General features: G+C 44.2%; 1 protein-coding gene across 1 annotated transcript in view; it reads right to left on the bottom strand.

The window, feature by feature from the left end:
• cpne7 (copine VII) overlaps window positions 1-17,264 on the bottom strand; it is a 133,072-nt gene that overhangs the window by 20,734 nt on the left and 95,074 nt on the right. The window contains exons 8-10 of the mRNA XM_080188092.1: window positions 16,613-16,699; window positions 14,920-14,979; window positions 12,104-12,237 (exon numbers count right to left, since the gene is read on the bottom strand). Coding sequence (XP_080044218.1) covers window positions 12,104-12,237; window positions 14,920-14,979; window positions 16,613-16,699 — 281 coding nt within the window. The remainder of the gene's footprint in view (window positions 1-12,103; window positions 12,238-14,919; window positions 14,980-16,612; window positions 16,700-17,264) is intronic.

Genomic DNA, 17,264 nt, shown 5'->3' with positions numbered 1-17,264 from the left:
TCAGGTTCAAATCAAATATGTCAGGGTTATAAAATAGTGGAGTGCCTTTTTGTTTTGCTTGCAACTTGCTTTAAATATGTATTGTAGGTCTTTTAAATGATAAATTATAAAACAATTGCAATCTCTTGCCACATTCTTGAATAATAAATTCCAACTAATATTTTTTTCACTTGTTTTCTTTTCCCTTTAGTTTTGATCTCGCCAATCTACACATCTCCTGCTGTGGGGACCATGTTCAGAGTACCTGTTCACAGGCCTCCAACAATGTTTCCTTTGATTCTGCTGCCAAGAGGAATGCAAGAAAACCCCCAGAGACGCAATTGCCCTCAGTTTCCCTTCCTTCCTGCAGGGAACCATTTGACATCTGCTCACTGCCTCCACACAGCAATACAGTTGCAATCAGGAGCTTGCAGTCGAGCTTGAAATTAAAGTGCCCTCCAAGTGTTCTCCAGCGTCACTCATTGTTCCAATCATCATTTTGATATAACTTGCGGAAAGACTCATCTTGTCTGTTGTGTTTTGGATCCTCAATGGCACCTGCCCTTCCCACTGTTGGGTGGACACACGCAGAGATGGGATGATGCCTTAAATAAGCATTAATTGCCTACGTAAGGACCTCAATTGATACTGGGGTGGAAAGACCTTCCATGAACCTCAATTGATGGTGGGACAGAGGCGTGAATTTGAAGATATCCCCACCCGGTTACCTCCTGTCTGAGTAAATGTTCCCTACTTCCAAACTTTCCTCAGGGAAGGCCATTCAATTCCACCCTTTGTTTCCGGCTGAGGTTTAGGTAGGAGGATGGTTCCCCGAACACCATGGGCAAATGTAGGCTCATGGTGAGGGCCATTCTCCCCTCAGCCCCCTTCCAGCAACTCTCTCTGCTCTGCACAGCCTCTAGTCATACAGTAAGTCATGTTGTATTCTGAGGGGAGTGCTTACTGCTGCACACACATGTCTCGGAGCAAGAGGTTTGTACAGAAGCCTTGAAGTCCCAATCGTTTAGCATCTGCCACTCCACTCCCTGCAAATCTTTACAGCCTCAAACAACTACAGAAAGAATAAAGCAATTGCCAGAGGAAATCAACCTGTGACAAACTTACAAATAGATCCTTCTAAATGTGATGGGCGGAAAGGGGGGCGGGGGTATGCGTTCCTTCTGCCACAATGAGGCACTGTGAGGTGAAGATAGAGTGTAAGCTGGAGTGTTAAACTCCAAAGTGGCATCACTGGCATCAATCCAACATTTCACACTGACTGCTGATCTGATCTCCCTGCTCTGTGGACAGTCCATAATCCACAACATCCAGAATATCAGCATCAGAGCTTCACACTTCACTGTGAAAATCCTCATTTAAAAGTGAGTGTTTCATTACACATGAAGACTAACCGGCATCAATAACCAATCAAATGGGCTGGAGCTAAAAGTATGTTTTGAAACTCGGAATACTTCCTGCAGGATGGCATAGTGGCACAGTGGTTGGGTGGCATGGTGACACAGTGGCATGGTGGCACAGTAGTTGGGTGGCACGGTGACACAGTGGTTAGCACTGCTGCCTCACAGTGCCAGGGACCCGGGTTCAGTTCCATCATACTTAAGTGTTCATTTGAAAGAATTGGTCATTGTAAATTGACATCACTCGAACGTTCAGGGAGTGGCATGTCTTTCTGTTAATATAATATTGAGCATTGTCAGGTGGAACGGTGGCACAGTGGTTAGCAGGACTGTCTTATAGCGTGAGGGATCCGGGTTCAATTCTGGCCTCAGATGACTGTGTGGAGTGAGGCATCTTGAAGGCAATTGCTTGATAGAGTGGACACAGCATGGTTTCATTAAAGGGAAGTCGTGTCTGACAAATTTACTGGAGTTCTATGGGGATGTGTCTAGGGCAGTGGATAGAGGAGAGCCGGTGGATGTGGTCTTTCTGGATTTTCAGAAGGCGTTTGACAAAGTACCTCACAAGAGGTTATTGCAGAAGGTCAGGGGACATGGAGTTGGGGGTAGGGTGTTAGCGTGGATAGAGGATTGGTTGTCAAATAGGAGGCAGAGAGTGGGGGTCAACGGGTGCTATTCGGATTGGCAGATGGTGACTAGTGGAGTGCCCCAGGGGTCGGTACTGGGGCCTCAGCTTTTTACCATTTATATAGATGATCTGGAGGAGGGAACCGAGTGTAGGGTGTCGAAATTTGCTGATGACACCAAGATTGGGGGAACGGCAAATTGTGCGGAGGGTGTGGAGAGTCTGCAGAAGGATCTAGATAGGCTGGGCAAATGGGCCAGGAAATGGCAAATGGAATTTAATGTTGGCAAGTGTGAGGTGGTCCACTTTGGTAGGAATAATGGTAGGAAGGACTTTTACTTACGTGGCGAAAAACTGCAGCAGGCGACGGTGCAGAGGGACCTCGGGGTCCTTGTGCATGAGTCGCAAAAACCCAGCTTGCAGGTGCAGCAGGTGGTCAGGAAGGCGAATGGGATGCTGGCCTTCATCGCGAGGGGGATTGAGTATAAAAGTAGGGAGGTCTTGCTGCAGCTGTATAGGGCATTGGTGAGGCCGCAGCTGGAGTACTGTGTGCAGTTTTGGGTGCCGCACCTGCGCAAAGATATTTTGGCCTTGGAGGGAGTGCAGAGGAGGTTTACTAGGCTGATGCCGGAGTTGAGGGGGTTGAGCTATGAGGAGAGGCTGAATAAACTAGGCTTGTACTCGTTGGAGTTTAGAAGAATGAGGGGAGATCTCATTGAGACGTATAAGATGATGAATGGGATGGATAGGATAGAGGTGGAGAGACTCTTCCCGCTCAGAAAGGACAGTAGGACTAGGGGGCACAGCCTCAAGATAAAGGGGAGGCGGTTTAGAACAGAGTTGAGGAGGAACTTCTTCACTCAAAGGGTGGTGAATCTCTGGAATTCTCTGCCCGTTGAAGTGGTGGAGGCTGCCTCGCTAAATATTTTTAAGACACGGGTTGATGGGTTTTTGATAAGAGAGGGGATTAAGGGTTATGGGGAGAGGGCGGGAAAGTGGAACTGAGCCACGACAGATCAGCCATGATCTTATTGAATGGCGGGGCAGGCTCGAAGGGCTAGATGGCCTACTCCTGCTCCTATTTCTTATGTTCTTATGTTCTCCCCGTATCTGTGTGGGTGTCCTCCGGGTGCTCCAGTTTCCTCCCCCCGTCCAAAGATGTGCAAGTTAGGTGGATTGGCTATGCTAAATTGCCCCTTAGTCACAGGGGGACTAGCTAGAGCAAATGCATGGGATTATGGGGATAGGGCTTGAGTGGGATTGTGGTCGGTGCAGATTCAATATGCCAAATGGCCTCCTTCTGCACTTGTAGAATTCTATGATTCTATGACTGTTTGTGTGGAGTTTGCATGTTCTCCTTGTGCCTGTGTGGGTTTTCTTCAGTTGCTCTGGTTTCCTTCCACAGTCCAAAAATGTTCGGGGTAGGTGGATTAGCCATGGGAAATATGTTGAATTACAGGGCTAGGGCCAGGGAGAGGACCTAGTTAACATACTCTGTCAGAGAGTAGGCGTAGAAACAATGGACTGAATGGCCTCTTCGGCACTGTAGCGATTCCATGATTCTATATTAACTCCTTCTTGAAAACAGACGTTCCCAGCACAAGTGTGAATGTCCTCATCAAATAGCAAACAATGTTATCCACCTCACAGCTGTGGGTGCCATTTTACCTCTCCAACACTCAAAACCAGCTGCTAGCAAGCCCAATTTCTTCCCACCAACCCCTGACCCCCAATCCCCATCAGCTAGAGCTAAAATCAGGTCTCAAAGGTGAAAGGTCAGTTCCTAACCAGATAAGGTGATTGCTGCCATCTGGAGGTTACACGTGTCCAAACACTTGGGAAATGGAAGCTGCATAGTGGATAGCATTGTCCCTTTGATGGTGCAATTCTGCTCAATGATAATTGACTGGTGAATTAAGGCAATCATCAGCAATGAAAAAAAAAGGCTGAATGAACTGTGAAAAATATCAGCGCAGATGGTTGAAGGCAGTAATTCCGAGCTTTGTTTGGAAATGGAAAATAAGAAAATCTGTTTTTTATTAATTAGCATAGGAGAAAATCAGAACAGCTGTCGCCGGAGCCCTTAAATCACCACACGATTTATCTGAAATTGTCCACCTTTTGAGCATCATTTGTGACGTTCGTGATCCCAAGTTATACTTACTTAAACCCCATTCACTTACACCTGAAACACACTCTCTGTGTGTCAGCACCTTCTAATTTACAGCCGATTTAGTTCATGCCACAACTTCTAGAATACTGGCAGCAAAACTTCACACTCAACTGTGAAAATCTTTTTTTAAAAATGAACATTTCATTACTCATGAAGAGAACCTGACAGCAATAACTAATCAAATGAGTTGGAACTAAAAACAAGTTACTGGACATCAAATTCCCTTTCCATTCAGTAAATATTCATTCCTTGCACCAAGGTGACAAGATGAACATCTCAGCAATCCAGTAAAACAAGGCTATTTGCCAGGGGAATCAAAGTACACGGTCAGTGTGAGTTATCAGCACTTGCGACATTTACAAATCCCTTTGTGTCCGTTTAACAAGGAGAAAAATCAAGTCTTAACACCATCACAATCTCAGGAAATTAGGACTCAGTGTGACCTATCTACAATTTCACCAGCTAACTAAAAATGTGCTGAACTGTTTAAGGAGGATTTCTTTTTCTAAATACAAGAAAGGACGTTGACCAACGATGGCTACCACCAGTCAACTGATGTCTGGTATTGTAAGTTGATCACTCCCTAGTTGGAATGCACTGCAAACCTGCTCAGACATGTTGCATGGAATTTCACACCTGAGGGGTGTCGAGATCCACTGCAAAAACAGACTCTTGAAAAGAAGATCTCAAAAATGCGAGTGCTGGATTTTAATCAACTTAGTTCTGTCAAGGCAATGGAAACTGCAAATAAGCCAGCTACCCAGTAGATATTCAAAACTCCTTGTGGATAATGAAATAACTCAATTTTCTGTTGATTCTACTATTTGTATGTGGCACAAATTTCTGAGATGAAAGATCAAGAGTGCGATTGCTTGTTGGACAATAATGACAGCAAGACATATTAATCAAATTCTTTCTTGGAATATACAGACAAGAGATTTATGAAATAGTTTTGCCAAGCCAGAAGCAGAGAAGTCATCTGGAAAAAGCACTGAAGGGAGCAGTAAAGATTCTCTCTCTCTGAAGACAATATTGTCACCGGCAAAATGTAGTTACCTGAACCTCAGTCCAACTCCAGGATTTTAAATGAAACAAGTTAACTTCAAGTGTTCACTAATCTATGCCTCAATGGCAAGTAAAGGACTTAATTGTATTTTCTTTTAACCTTTAATAGGATTCTAACTTCTCCTGCTTCTGAGATGTGTGTGTGTGTGTGTGTGCATATCTTTTATTTTTTTTCCCTCTAGTTTAGTAACTACAATAAATTTATTCTTTCTTTGACTCAAGAAAACCTGGTTTGATTGGCTCCTTATTAACAAGTAAACACATTTGAATTGCAAAAGGTATCAATGGGGAAAATAAGCTAAAGATAAAAAAAGCATTGTTGTGACCAGACAGCTGAATAAAGGGAATCCGTTCATCCCTCTATACCCAGCCAAAACATAATTTAAGGAAGCGTTGACACAAATCCTGGATACAATCATTTGGTGATATCATGATTAAAATCCAAATTTGTAAATTGCAGAGTTGGAATAAAACCTTAATAATTTCTTAATCTTGTTCCCATTAAATCTTAAAAAGAGTAATTCTCTGTTTTACGTGCTCTTTGAATTATAAATTGTTAAGGCGCAAAGAGCAGAATAATCCCTAATTGATTTCCAAATCTACATTCAATTATCTGATCTCTGCTGCAGTAATGTTAATATGGGTTAGCTCAGTGGCTTTCACTTGAGGAGGAGGGAATAAAAAGTCAATGATCCTGTCTCTCACAACTGTTAAAAGTGAATGTACACAAACTCGAGGACAGGATTCACAGTCAAGGTACACATATTAATATTGTTCGGCTAGGCCCACTAACCCATGTCACTACATGACTAAGTGGCTGGCCTGAAAGGGTAGTATTTGAGTCAGTGAAGGTGCCTGTAAATTAAAATTAAAACAATTAATTAAAAAGCTCAGAGTTATATAGAAACATAAAAACTAGAAGCAGGAGTAGGCCATTTGACCCTTCAAGTCTACTCTACCATTGAATTTGATCGAGGTTGATCATCAGATTCAATGTCCTGATCCTGCCTTTCTGTGTGTCCCTTGATCCCTTTAACCCCGATTGGTGCAATACCTGTACCAGTAGGTTCATCTTTACTCCCTTTGTAATGTATAACATGGATGGCAGTTCACATCTTCACACCCAACACGGATTATTAACAAGACTTACGCAAAGTGTGATTGATTAATCTTGTGTAGCCTCACATCTTAAGTTCCTGTCCTATTGAATAATGAATGGACCTCCTAGCAAACCCGCCTCAACGCATTTATCTGTATCTATATTTAACTACTTCCTTCTGATGTTGAACGGATGATAGCTGTCCTGAATGTCTGAGAAACTTTAACAATGTCAGTTACCAAATTACTTCACTCGAGCTCAAAATCGTTCAGAATGGGGCCAGCATAGATTGTTGGAACGATGTTTGGCCGAAACCTGGTGGTGGCAATAATTGTGAAACTGCCAGTGCTCACTATTATTCCACCACTGAAATAGGCAGCAATATCTGGGTTCCACATGTGCGGAGGATGACCTAGAAATCCAAAAGTTGGTGCTACATTCCCTCCAGAATGTTCACTGTAGAGACCCCACCCCCGGGTGCTGTCAATGGAAATCAATGGAATTGACAAGGAAGTCCTGTTCGGGTACACTGAGAGAGGATTTAGCACAGCCAACACACCTAATCACCACATTTTTCGGACTGTGGGAGGAAACCGAAGCAGCTGTGGGAAACCCACACAGTCACGGAGAGAATGTGCAAACTCCACACAGACAGCGACCTGACCCGGGTCCCTAGTGCTGTGAGATAGCAATGCTAACCACTGTGCCACCGTGCCACTTTTCCCCTTTGGGGAATTAAACCCCAGTCTCCCACGTGACAGGCAGCGATACAATTACACTAACAAGGAATACTTGGGAGAACTGTGCACAAGTGAAATTAACAGAAATGGGAAACAATTAAAAATAGGGGTCAGATTAGGTGAGAGAAATGCTGAAAGCATTCAAACCCATTCTTAGTGTTGACATCGATCCTGCAATAGCCAACATTGCAGAGTGGGAGGTTAAGGAGTAAGCAGCATAATGAAGGGAAACTTAAGATGCAGAGATGATTCTGCAGACAAAATGTGGGCAGTGCTGCCCAAGGAGGATTGTTCTCTGTGCCATTCCATACCAGCATCTTCAGAAGTTCTTTTCTCCCACAGTCTGAAAGATTTGCTGCTTAGGAGCATTGGCCATGCTAAATTCTCCCTCGGTGTACCCAAACAGGTGCCGGAGTGTGGCGACTCGGGGATTTTCACAGTAACTTCATCGCAGTGTTAATGTGAGCCTCCTTGTGACACTAACAGATAAACTTCAAACTCCCACTACTGTGCTACCTACACTTGCCCAACACTATGGGCCTTGAATTTTGAAAAATGTTTGCTGTTTCTCCCTGAATGTCCCTATTCAACATTCTGGGGTCAGATTGAATCATCTTCTTTCCAATGGCCATTAAACACTTTTCCAGAGTGGTCACCTATGCACAGTATGAATAGATGACATAAAGAGCACTATGAAAAGGGCACTGGTGATTCCACTTATTAGTCACCAGCTCCAACATTCACTCTCGTCACTAAGCTATACCCTGTTCATTTTTCATAAGCTGCCACTTCTCATCCTGCCTTTGTCATTGTGTCTCCCTGTGTCAGAATGGTCAAAGCCTTCAGTAGAAAACCTTTCATGAAGGGTAAACAGATCCTGTGCAATTAGTTCAGCTTTACCAGATTAACAAGAAGTATAATTGGTCCCACTTAGCTGTAATTGCAGTGCAAGTTAAACTGAAGAATGCTCAACTTCAGCAGGGTGTAAAACTTCAGGGGAAATGAAAATGGTGTGGGATGTACAACTGCGTGATTCATCACCGTTCACTGCATCCATGAAATAGTTACATGTTTCTAGATCCAAAATCATGCCAGGCTAAATTTCTCCCTCAAAATCCTAGCCACATCCAATCTGAAAGTTTTACTAATTTATGGTTCATCAATTCTAATGCATTTTTAAATCTTAAGTATGGATTTTGCACTGAGTGTGCCATCTCTTGAGGCTGTGAGTGAGGAGTGCTGGGAACTTAATGGATGCCATTAGCTATGTTTGAAAGTTAAAATGGTACTAGTGTAACATCCCAGGAGGGGGCTGGTTAGCTTAGATGGCTAGTATGTGGTTCAGAATAACACCACCAGTGTGGGTTCAATTCTCATCCCGACTTGGGACGTGACTCCATACCTGCCCCAGGCTTGATGCAGAATGATGCCCCTCAGACAACAAACCGATTGTTTCTCTCCAAAAGAAACTGATGAATTTGGCTAATTACCCACCAACCAAACATCCAGCGGAGGAGCTCACAAAGATACATTGTCATCTTTTAAGATGAGCAATTATTGACAACAATGTACACGGCCAAAGTGGCCAAAACCATTATCCATCATGGAGGTAAATGAGTGTGTTTAAAATGAATTCTTCAAATTGTATCATGTGTGAAATCCCTTTACTGGAGGTGTCACCTCATTAGCATAAACAATTTCTATCAAGGTAGCAAGAAATGAACTTCATGCAAACATGGGACACACACATAAATGAATAACTTGGAAGGTCTAATTTCATAGGATCTAGATTAAATGGTAATCTTCTGAATTTATATATGGGTTTAAACTATCCATTGAAGAATTCTCCCATGTCTCTGTCACCAGGTTCAATGGCGGGGTGTGGAGTGAATTCGGTGGGAAGCTGAAAATTCAAGTTTAAGTTTACCACAGGATCTTCCACTGGTGCCTGCCAAGGCAGGTCAGGAAGCCCACCGGATGCCAGTATGACTCTCATTTGCATTCCGCTAATGGGATGCATATGAAGGCCTGATTACCCATGCCTGATTCCCCATGGCACCAGCAGGAAAACATGCTGATGCGTAACGTCTAGGATTCATCTGAAGACTGCATGAGGCTGTCTCTGGAGTTCAGGATGGCGGCTACTGGAAATCCTGGGACATCGCAGTGGTGAGTGTAGGGAGCATCTGCAGCTGGACCTTCCAGATTCAGTGTCCTTCCATCTTCCAGGCTCAGAATGTTGCTGGAGATCCGTCTTCTTTAGAGAACTGCTGGAAATCTATCTTCATTTTCAGAAGGTCCATCTTCTTATTCTGATGGTGGGTTAGTGATGTTGGGCACTTTTCAATATGGCACCTGGATACAATGGTAGACTATGCGCCATCAGGCCTTCCCCATCATAGAATATGGTGTAAAAAACCTAGTTGCATAACTAATAAGGTCAAGGCCAGAGGATTCAGCGTAATTTCCCACCCTGCCTCCACAATGGGAAACACTCCACATTTTTGACCCATCACAGTTTCTAGTCCCAGAAAGGGCAAATTCCACCCTTATTGTCTGTAAATAGATAAAATATTTAAACTGATCCAGTTGCCTCAGAATTAGAATTCACTTTGATCTACATAATGTCAACTGTGGCCAAATTCAAGAGAAGTTTCACTGATTCGATTCAATTTTTTTCTGTAAATCACAGGGATCTTGTAGTATTTTTCCTTAACTGAAAGCTCACTACTCAATCCTGTTAAAGTGGCCCAGCTGTTTTGTTTATTTAATATTTATTTTATTAGTGTCACAAGTGGGCTTACAGTAACACTGCAATGAAGTTATTGTGAAAAGTCTCCTAGTCACCACACTCTAGTGCCTGTTTGGGTACACTGAGGGAGAATAACGTCTGTTGTAGGTAAAATGTTAGAATCCATCATCAAGGAGGAAATAGCAAGGCATCTTGAGAGGAATTGCTTGATAGAGCAGACGCAGCACGGTTTCGTTAAAGGGAAGTCGTGTCTGACAAATTTATTGGAGTTCTATGGGGATGTGTCTAGGGCGGTGGATAGAGGAGAGCCGGTGGATGTGGTCTTTCTTGATTTTCAGAAGGCGTTTGACAAGGTGCCTCACAAGAGGTTATTGCAGAAGGTCAGGGGACATGGAGTTGGGGGTAGGGTGTTAGCGTGGATAGAGGGTTGGTTGTCAAATAGGAGGCAGAGAGTGGGGGTCAATGGGTGCTATTCGGATTGGCGGATGGTGACTAGTGGAGTGCCCCAGGGGTCAGTGCTGGGGCCTCAGCTATTTACCATTTATATAGATGATCTGGAGGAGGGAACCCAGTGTAGGGTGTCGAAATTTGCTGATGACACCAAGATTGGTGGAACGGCAAATTGTGCGGAGGGCGTGGAGAGTCTGCAGAAGGATCTAGATAGACTGGGCGAATGGGCCAGGAAATGGCAAATGGAATTTAATGTTGGCAAGTGTGAGGTGGTCCACTTTGGTAGGAAGAATGGTAGGAAGGATTATTACTTACGTGGCAAAAAACTGCAGCAGGCGACGGTGCAGAGGGACCTCGGGGTCCTTGTGCATGAGTCGCAAAAACCCAGCTTGCAGGTGCAGCAGGTGGTCAGGAAGGCGAATGGGATGCTGGCCTTCATCGCGAGGGGGATTGAATATAAAAGTAGGGAGGTCTTGCTGCGGCTGTATAGGGCATTGGTGAGGCCGCAGCTGGAGTACTGTGTGCAGTTTTGGGCGCCGCACCTGCGCAAAGATATTTTGGCCTTGGAGGGAGTGCAGAGGAGGTTTACTAGGCTGATGCCGGAGTTGAGGGGGTTGAGCTATGAGGAGAGGCTGAATAAACTAGGCTTGTACTCATTAGAGTTTAGAAGAATGAGGGGAGATCTCATTGAGACGTATAAGATGATGAATGGGATGGATAGGATAGAGGTGGAGACACTCTTCCCGCTCAGAAAGGACAGTAGGACTAGAGGGCACAGCCTCAAGATAAAGGGGGGGCGGTTTAGAACGGAGTTGAGGGGGAACTTCTTCAGTCAAAGGGTGGTGAATCTCTGGAATTCTCTGCCCGTTGAAGTGGTGGAGCCTACCTCGCTAAATATTTTTAAGACGCGGGTTGATGGGTTTCTGATAAGAGAGGGGATTAAGGGTTATGGGGAGGGGGCGGGAATGTGGAACTGAGCCACGACAGATCAGCCATGATCTTATTGAATGGCGGGGCAGGCTCGAAGGGCTAAATGGCCTACTCCTGCTCCTATTTCTTATGTTCTTATGTTCTTATGTAATTTACCATGGCCAATGCACCTACCAGCATGTCTTTCGGATTATGGGAGAAAACTGGAGCATCCGGAGGAAACCCATACCTATGTGCTGGGGAGAACGTGCAGACTCTACACAGACAGATGTTCAGAGACTATTTCCTTGAGTGGATGTAGCTGTCACTAGGGGGCATAACTATAAGGTTCATGGTGGGGGATATAGGAGGAATGACCGAGGTAGATTCTTTACTCAGAGAGTGGTTGGGTTGTGGAATGAACTGCCTGCTGTGATAGTGGAGTCAGACACTTTAGGAACTTTCAAGCGGTTATTGGATAGGTACATGGAGCACTCCAGAATTATAGGGACTGGGATAGCTCGATCTTGGGTTCAGACATAGCTTGGCACAACATCGAGGGCTGAAGGGCTGTACTGTTCTATGTTCTATGTTCTACAGTAACCCAAACAGGGGATCAAACTCCGATCCCTGGCGTTGTGAGGCAGCGGTGTTAACCACTGTGCTACCGTGCCGCTGCTGAAGTGCAAATTTGGGACAAAGAATGTAATGGGAGGAAGTAAACCAAAAATTCAAAGAAAATGCAAGAGATCACATTTGCTTTGCATAGTTCAAATGGAAGATACTTGCTTCTCATTACTGAAACTGTCAACAGAGCTTAATGATCACCATTACAACTAGCAGCATGCTTGCAGATGAGGTGAGGTTGTTTGCTGGCAGTTAGTTCGCCGTACCTGTCGTAGTCCTGACATATTTCACCCACAGAGATTAGTGCTTTCAGATACTCGTTGGGCTGGTAAGGATTGATGTAATGCAAGGAACAGCTGTTCCGTGGGTCTCCATTTGAAGCTGTGAAGTCAATGGCTACCTGAAATAGAAGGTGGCAATTCATAATTAACAGCCCTATGTTCTGGATGCTGTATTTCTTGCAAAGATCGTAGTGATGCACAATGTTCCAAATAGGAGCACACAAAACATATCAAAAATAATAGCACCATTACAACTCTTCTGCAGCAGAAACCTTTGGCATGAGCTTCTTGCTAAAAGGAACAAGAACATTGGAGCCAATAGCTACAAAAAAAAATTGAGATCCACAAATAGATTATCCAGAATTAAAAAACTCTTAGATTACAATTTTGTATAATTTCATCTCTCTACTGGTACACAACTGCGAAGAAAAATCTAATGATTGCCAGTTTCTCTTTGAGTTTGACACCATATCAGGGGTTTTTTTCCAATCTGCACATTAGTAAGCAGCATGCTCCAAGCATTCAGGTGGCAGTACTTGACCCACTTTCTGCTGGCCAACACTGGATAAGCACTTGGTTGGTAACTAGTCATTTGGAAAAGGATGGCAAAGGTAGGTCTGTAAAGTTGTGCTGAGATGGGGGGAGGGACAGGAACGGGAGATGGATGTATTTAAAGTTTATTTATTAGTATTGCAAGTAGGCTTACATTTACACTGCAATGAAGTTATTGTGAAAATCCCCTAGTTGCCACACTCCGGCGCCTTATGCGGGTACGCTGAGAGAGAATTTAGCATGGTCAATGCATCTAACCAGCATGTCTTGCGGATTCAAATCAAACCTTAAATTTCCCTTCTTTTCTCCCAGCAAACAATTGTCAGCCTTATGCCCTCACTCACCGGTGGGATTTTTAGGCCTATGCATTTGTACTGAAATGATTGAATGAAGAAACTTGCAATTCTCTGCAACTTAGATTTCTTCCACTGCACCCCAACTAAAGCTCATATGATCAATGTGAAACCATTGTGCAAAAGGATGCAAATGATCACTAAATATTGTAAACTGGAGCTACGCAATCTAAAATGATACAGCCATTTACAGTGGGCAAACATTTTATGCCAAAAAAAATTTCACGGTAGATCTGTGAAGGAACTACTCCTGGTCTTATGTGAGATAAAGGCAACAAGAAGTTCCATATGGTTGCTTGAATCTGCAAGTTTAGATCTGATAGCATGGTTGCCAATGTGAAAAACCCTCATAGCATAAGTGATCTTACTTCACCGCTTCCAAAGCAGTTTGCAAAATACCTTTGCTGGATGCTTCCACCATTGTGACAGAGTTACAGAGCGAGTGCACTTCCAGCTGTATTCAGCAATGTAAATCTGGCCTTTCCATATCTAAGTAATGCCCTTGATCCTGAATGAACTAACTGTCTGTTTAGGTAATGCTGGGTTCCCATTCACTGGCTGCTCCTTTAGGGGGCGGTCTTGAGCCCACGTTTGCCATCTGTGAGAATGGCAGCGGGAGGTCAATATCCAGCAGAAATCTGGAGTCGTGAATCTCGTCAGCAAGATTACCAGGTCCGATTTTCACTACCCCTCACTGGCGACTTGATCAGATTCACTCTCCCAATGGGATTTACATACAATACACTACATTTACATATCATTAAAGACCCCATCCCACCAGATAGTAAGCCTCCGCTGTGTTTTCACACTGATGATATGTTCACCCAGATGTGAAACAGTCAAGGGGATCAACCTGGGGCCTAAAGATGGTATAGCCCCAGGGGAGAGGGACATGGCCCAGCACCTGGCAATGCCAACCTGGCAGTTCCAACCAGTGCCAGGTGGCAGTGCCTGGGGCAAATCCTAATGGGATCCTCATGGGAGAAGGAGGGGGTTAATTTATATATGGTGGTGTGGGGGGGAGCGGACGTGGGAGCTGGTAGTGCTGGTGATGCCTACGCATGTGGGAGCTGGGTGCCAGTGAAGGCTATGTGTGTGTGTGTGTGTGTGTGTGTGTGTGCTGGTGGTAGCTGTGTGTGGAGGGGGAGGGTAAGGGGGTCTGAGGTTGGAGGAGAAGGGTGATGTGCGAGCACTGACTGCTGGTGGAGGGCAACGAGGAGTAATTCCAGCTTTGATCGATGGGGTGAATGCTGGCTCTGATCTGGGGCCTGGGGTTTACCAGGGGAGCCCCTGCAACCTTGGGTGGGGGAGGGGAGGTTACTTTTTGCTTTAATCTGGACAGCCTTTAAGCATGGCACCTCTGTCATGGTGTAGCCAGGCTTTGCCAGCGTGTCAAGGCCCTGTCTCCCTATATGACAGCGTGAAACAGGCTCCGCTGTATTTTTGTGACAGGGTGATAAGATCTGGAGAGAAAACCAGTCTGTTACATAATGGGGAGGGTTCTCTGGAGAGAAACGCACCATTTTCCTTGCCGGAACCAATACTGCCGTTTTACGGTAAGATTCCTTCCATTATGTTTCAAAAGCTCAAGAACCAGAATTATTTTTACTTTGTACCTTCTATTCAACTGCTTCGCGCTGCAGCAATTCCAACAAAAATAAATCACAATGCAAGTGTTTCACCATTGTATAACTAGAAAACTCTTGGATTGGGAACCAGAGATTTCCTGGCAATATAGCACTTCAAAAGGATAATTAACATCAAAGGAAAACATTTGGTAAACCCACAACATGTGCTCACTTTCTGCAATGTAATAGCTCCAATCATTCACCTTCCAGAGATAAAAAAAATCATCACTAGGAAATAGTCTTAAAAGCATGATAGCTATTCACCTACCGTGAAATGAATCTGACATCCGCCCATTATGTAATCCAAAAAGGAATAGATCCTGTGCAACTGCAAGATACAACAATGCAGAGTTAGCCCAGGAGAGCTGATGGCAACCATTTTAACCCAATGACTAATAACTGCCAACCTAAATACAAGATTGGTCATCGTCATTTACGCGTGTTAGATTATCAAGTTATAGAATCTTAGAATCCCGACAGTGCAGAAGGAACCTACTTGGCCCATTGAGCCTGCACCGATAACAATCTCACCCAGGTCCTATCCCCGTAGCCCCACATATTTACCCTGCTAGTAAGTGGCAATTTAGCATGACCAATCAACCTAACCCGCATATCTTTGGAGTGTAGGAGGACGCCAGCACACCCGTATGAAACCCACGCAGACATGGGGAGAACATGCAAACTCCAAAACAGACAGTGACCCGAGGTTGGAATTGATCCGGGGTCCCTGGCACTGTGAGGCAGCAGTGCTAACCACTGTGCCACCGTGATAGGTCAGATCGGCTGACTGATATAGTTTTTAATTCATCATTGAGGTGCATGAGGAAGCTCATTTCAGGAAGAAAATGAGCAACTATTTCCTTAAGAGCTTATTTTTAAGTATGGATATAGAAGGTGGAATTTACTCTGCCACCCTCCATGGGAATCGTAGCAGGTGCAGGGGGAAACCATGCAGGATTTTCCAGACTTGGGTTGAGTGCGGCCGGCAAATCCCAGCCAGAGTTTTGATTCAGTACCTGTCCTGTGGGTGTCTAACATCATTATAGAATCCTAGAATCCTTGCAGTGGATCCTTTCGCGCTGCACTGACAACAATCCCACCCAGGCCCTATCCCCGTAACCCCGCGCATTTACCCTGTTAATCCTCCTGGCACAAAGGGGCAATTTAGCATTGCCAGTCAATCTAACCCACACATCTTTTAGAGTGTGGGAGGATGTGCAGGCTCAGCTTAGAAAGTCACCTGAAGCCGGAATCGAACCCAGGTCCCTGGCACTGTGAGGCAGCAGTGCTAACCACCCTGCCACCGTGCTGCCCTTAATTCTTGGTTCTATTTTTATTCGCAATAATAATGTCCATACTTATTTGAATCCAACGAAGAATTGTGATATCACTGAGGCAGTCTATGTTAAATAGGATTTGCAGCAGCTATTTCTGATTTACTGGTGACTGCACAGCCTGAGTAAAGTAAGATAAATTAACTAGAACAATCACATTTACTGGAAAGTCATCTTTTGCTGCCTGTTCAAATGACATCTTACTCTCTGCTGCCTGGTGGCAAAAGTCACAAACATGTTGAAGAAATAGGTTTCATAGTGTTTTTTTCTCGGTCTTTCACTCTTTAATTCAGTGTTTTATTCTTAATTAGGCAATATTTGAAGACACATTGGAAATTTCACATGTGATATCGGTGAAACATTCTGATTTTCTGGTTTTGCATTTTTCTTAAACTGAATTCAGGTCAGAAAATTGAGTGAAATCTGTTGCAAGCGAATCCACATTTTTCCACAAGGAAAAAAAATAACATTTATTATCAGAAAGTTTTGGTCAATGTCAATAGCCCATTATACAGTGCAATCATTTTCATTTCATTCTTGAACTGTTGTGACTTTTGCTTTGTCTGGATTACCCCCTGGCATAAATCAAAGTTGCCCCCGGGGTCATATCACTCCATTTCACCTTACCTTACAATCTTTCAGTATAACTGTTCCAGAGTTCTTATAGTGCCTCTTTTTTGCCTTATATTTTGGATTAACACAGTCCCAATGGATCTGATTAGAAGAGAGAAGACCCGAGTCAGGTTGCTGCATTAGAATACAAAACAACATAGCACACATAATACACCCTCTGTATTACAAAGTAAAGGTACTTTGATTTGCTGTGTGATATACCTTTGAGATTAGAAAGGTACGCTCGACAAAATGGTTGCCATGCATACAAAAAGCAACCAATGTGTCACTTGGAGTGGGAAGAAAACTAGTTTAAATATTCACTGTGCATGTCATCGAGTCGAACAAAGCAAGCGACAGCGGGGAATACCATTAACACTTTCCATCTTAATGTGGAGCAGCTGATGTGTCAGGCGGAACACAAACAACCGCTGATCAGTGCTTTAGAACAGACGAACCATGATTGAATGCTGAATGCCAACACCGAGCCTCACAAATTCAGCATGTTTTCTGTTACTTGCATTAGCCACGCCAGCCTGGGCGACAGCAGACGCAAATTTCACAAGTGATGGCCCAGATATTCCTGTCAGAGTGATGGTGAGGTCACTCTTGCCATTATTTACCAGCCAATGGTACAGGATCTGCAAGCAAGCGCCCAGATGGCAGC

This window comes from Carcharhinus amblyrhynchos, chromosome 4 (genome assembly GCF_965287045.1).
Source record: "Carcharhinus amblyrhynchos chromosome 4, sCarAmb.v2.hapA, whole genome shotgun sequence".
NCBI classification, from domain to species: domain Eukaryota; kingdom Metazoa; phylum Chordata; class Chondrichthyes; order Carcharhiniformes; family Carcharhinidae; genus Carcharhinus; species Carcharhinus amblyrhynchos.
This window is presented reverse-complemented; position numbering and strand designations above follow the sequence as displayed.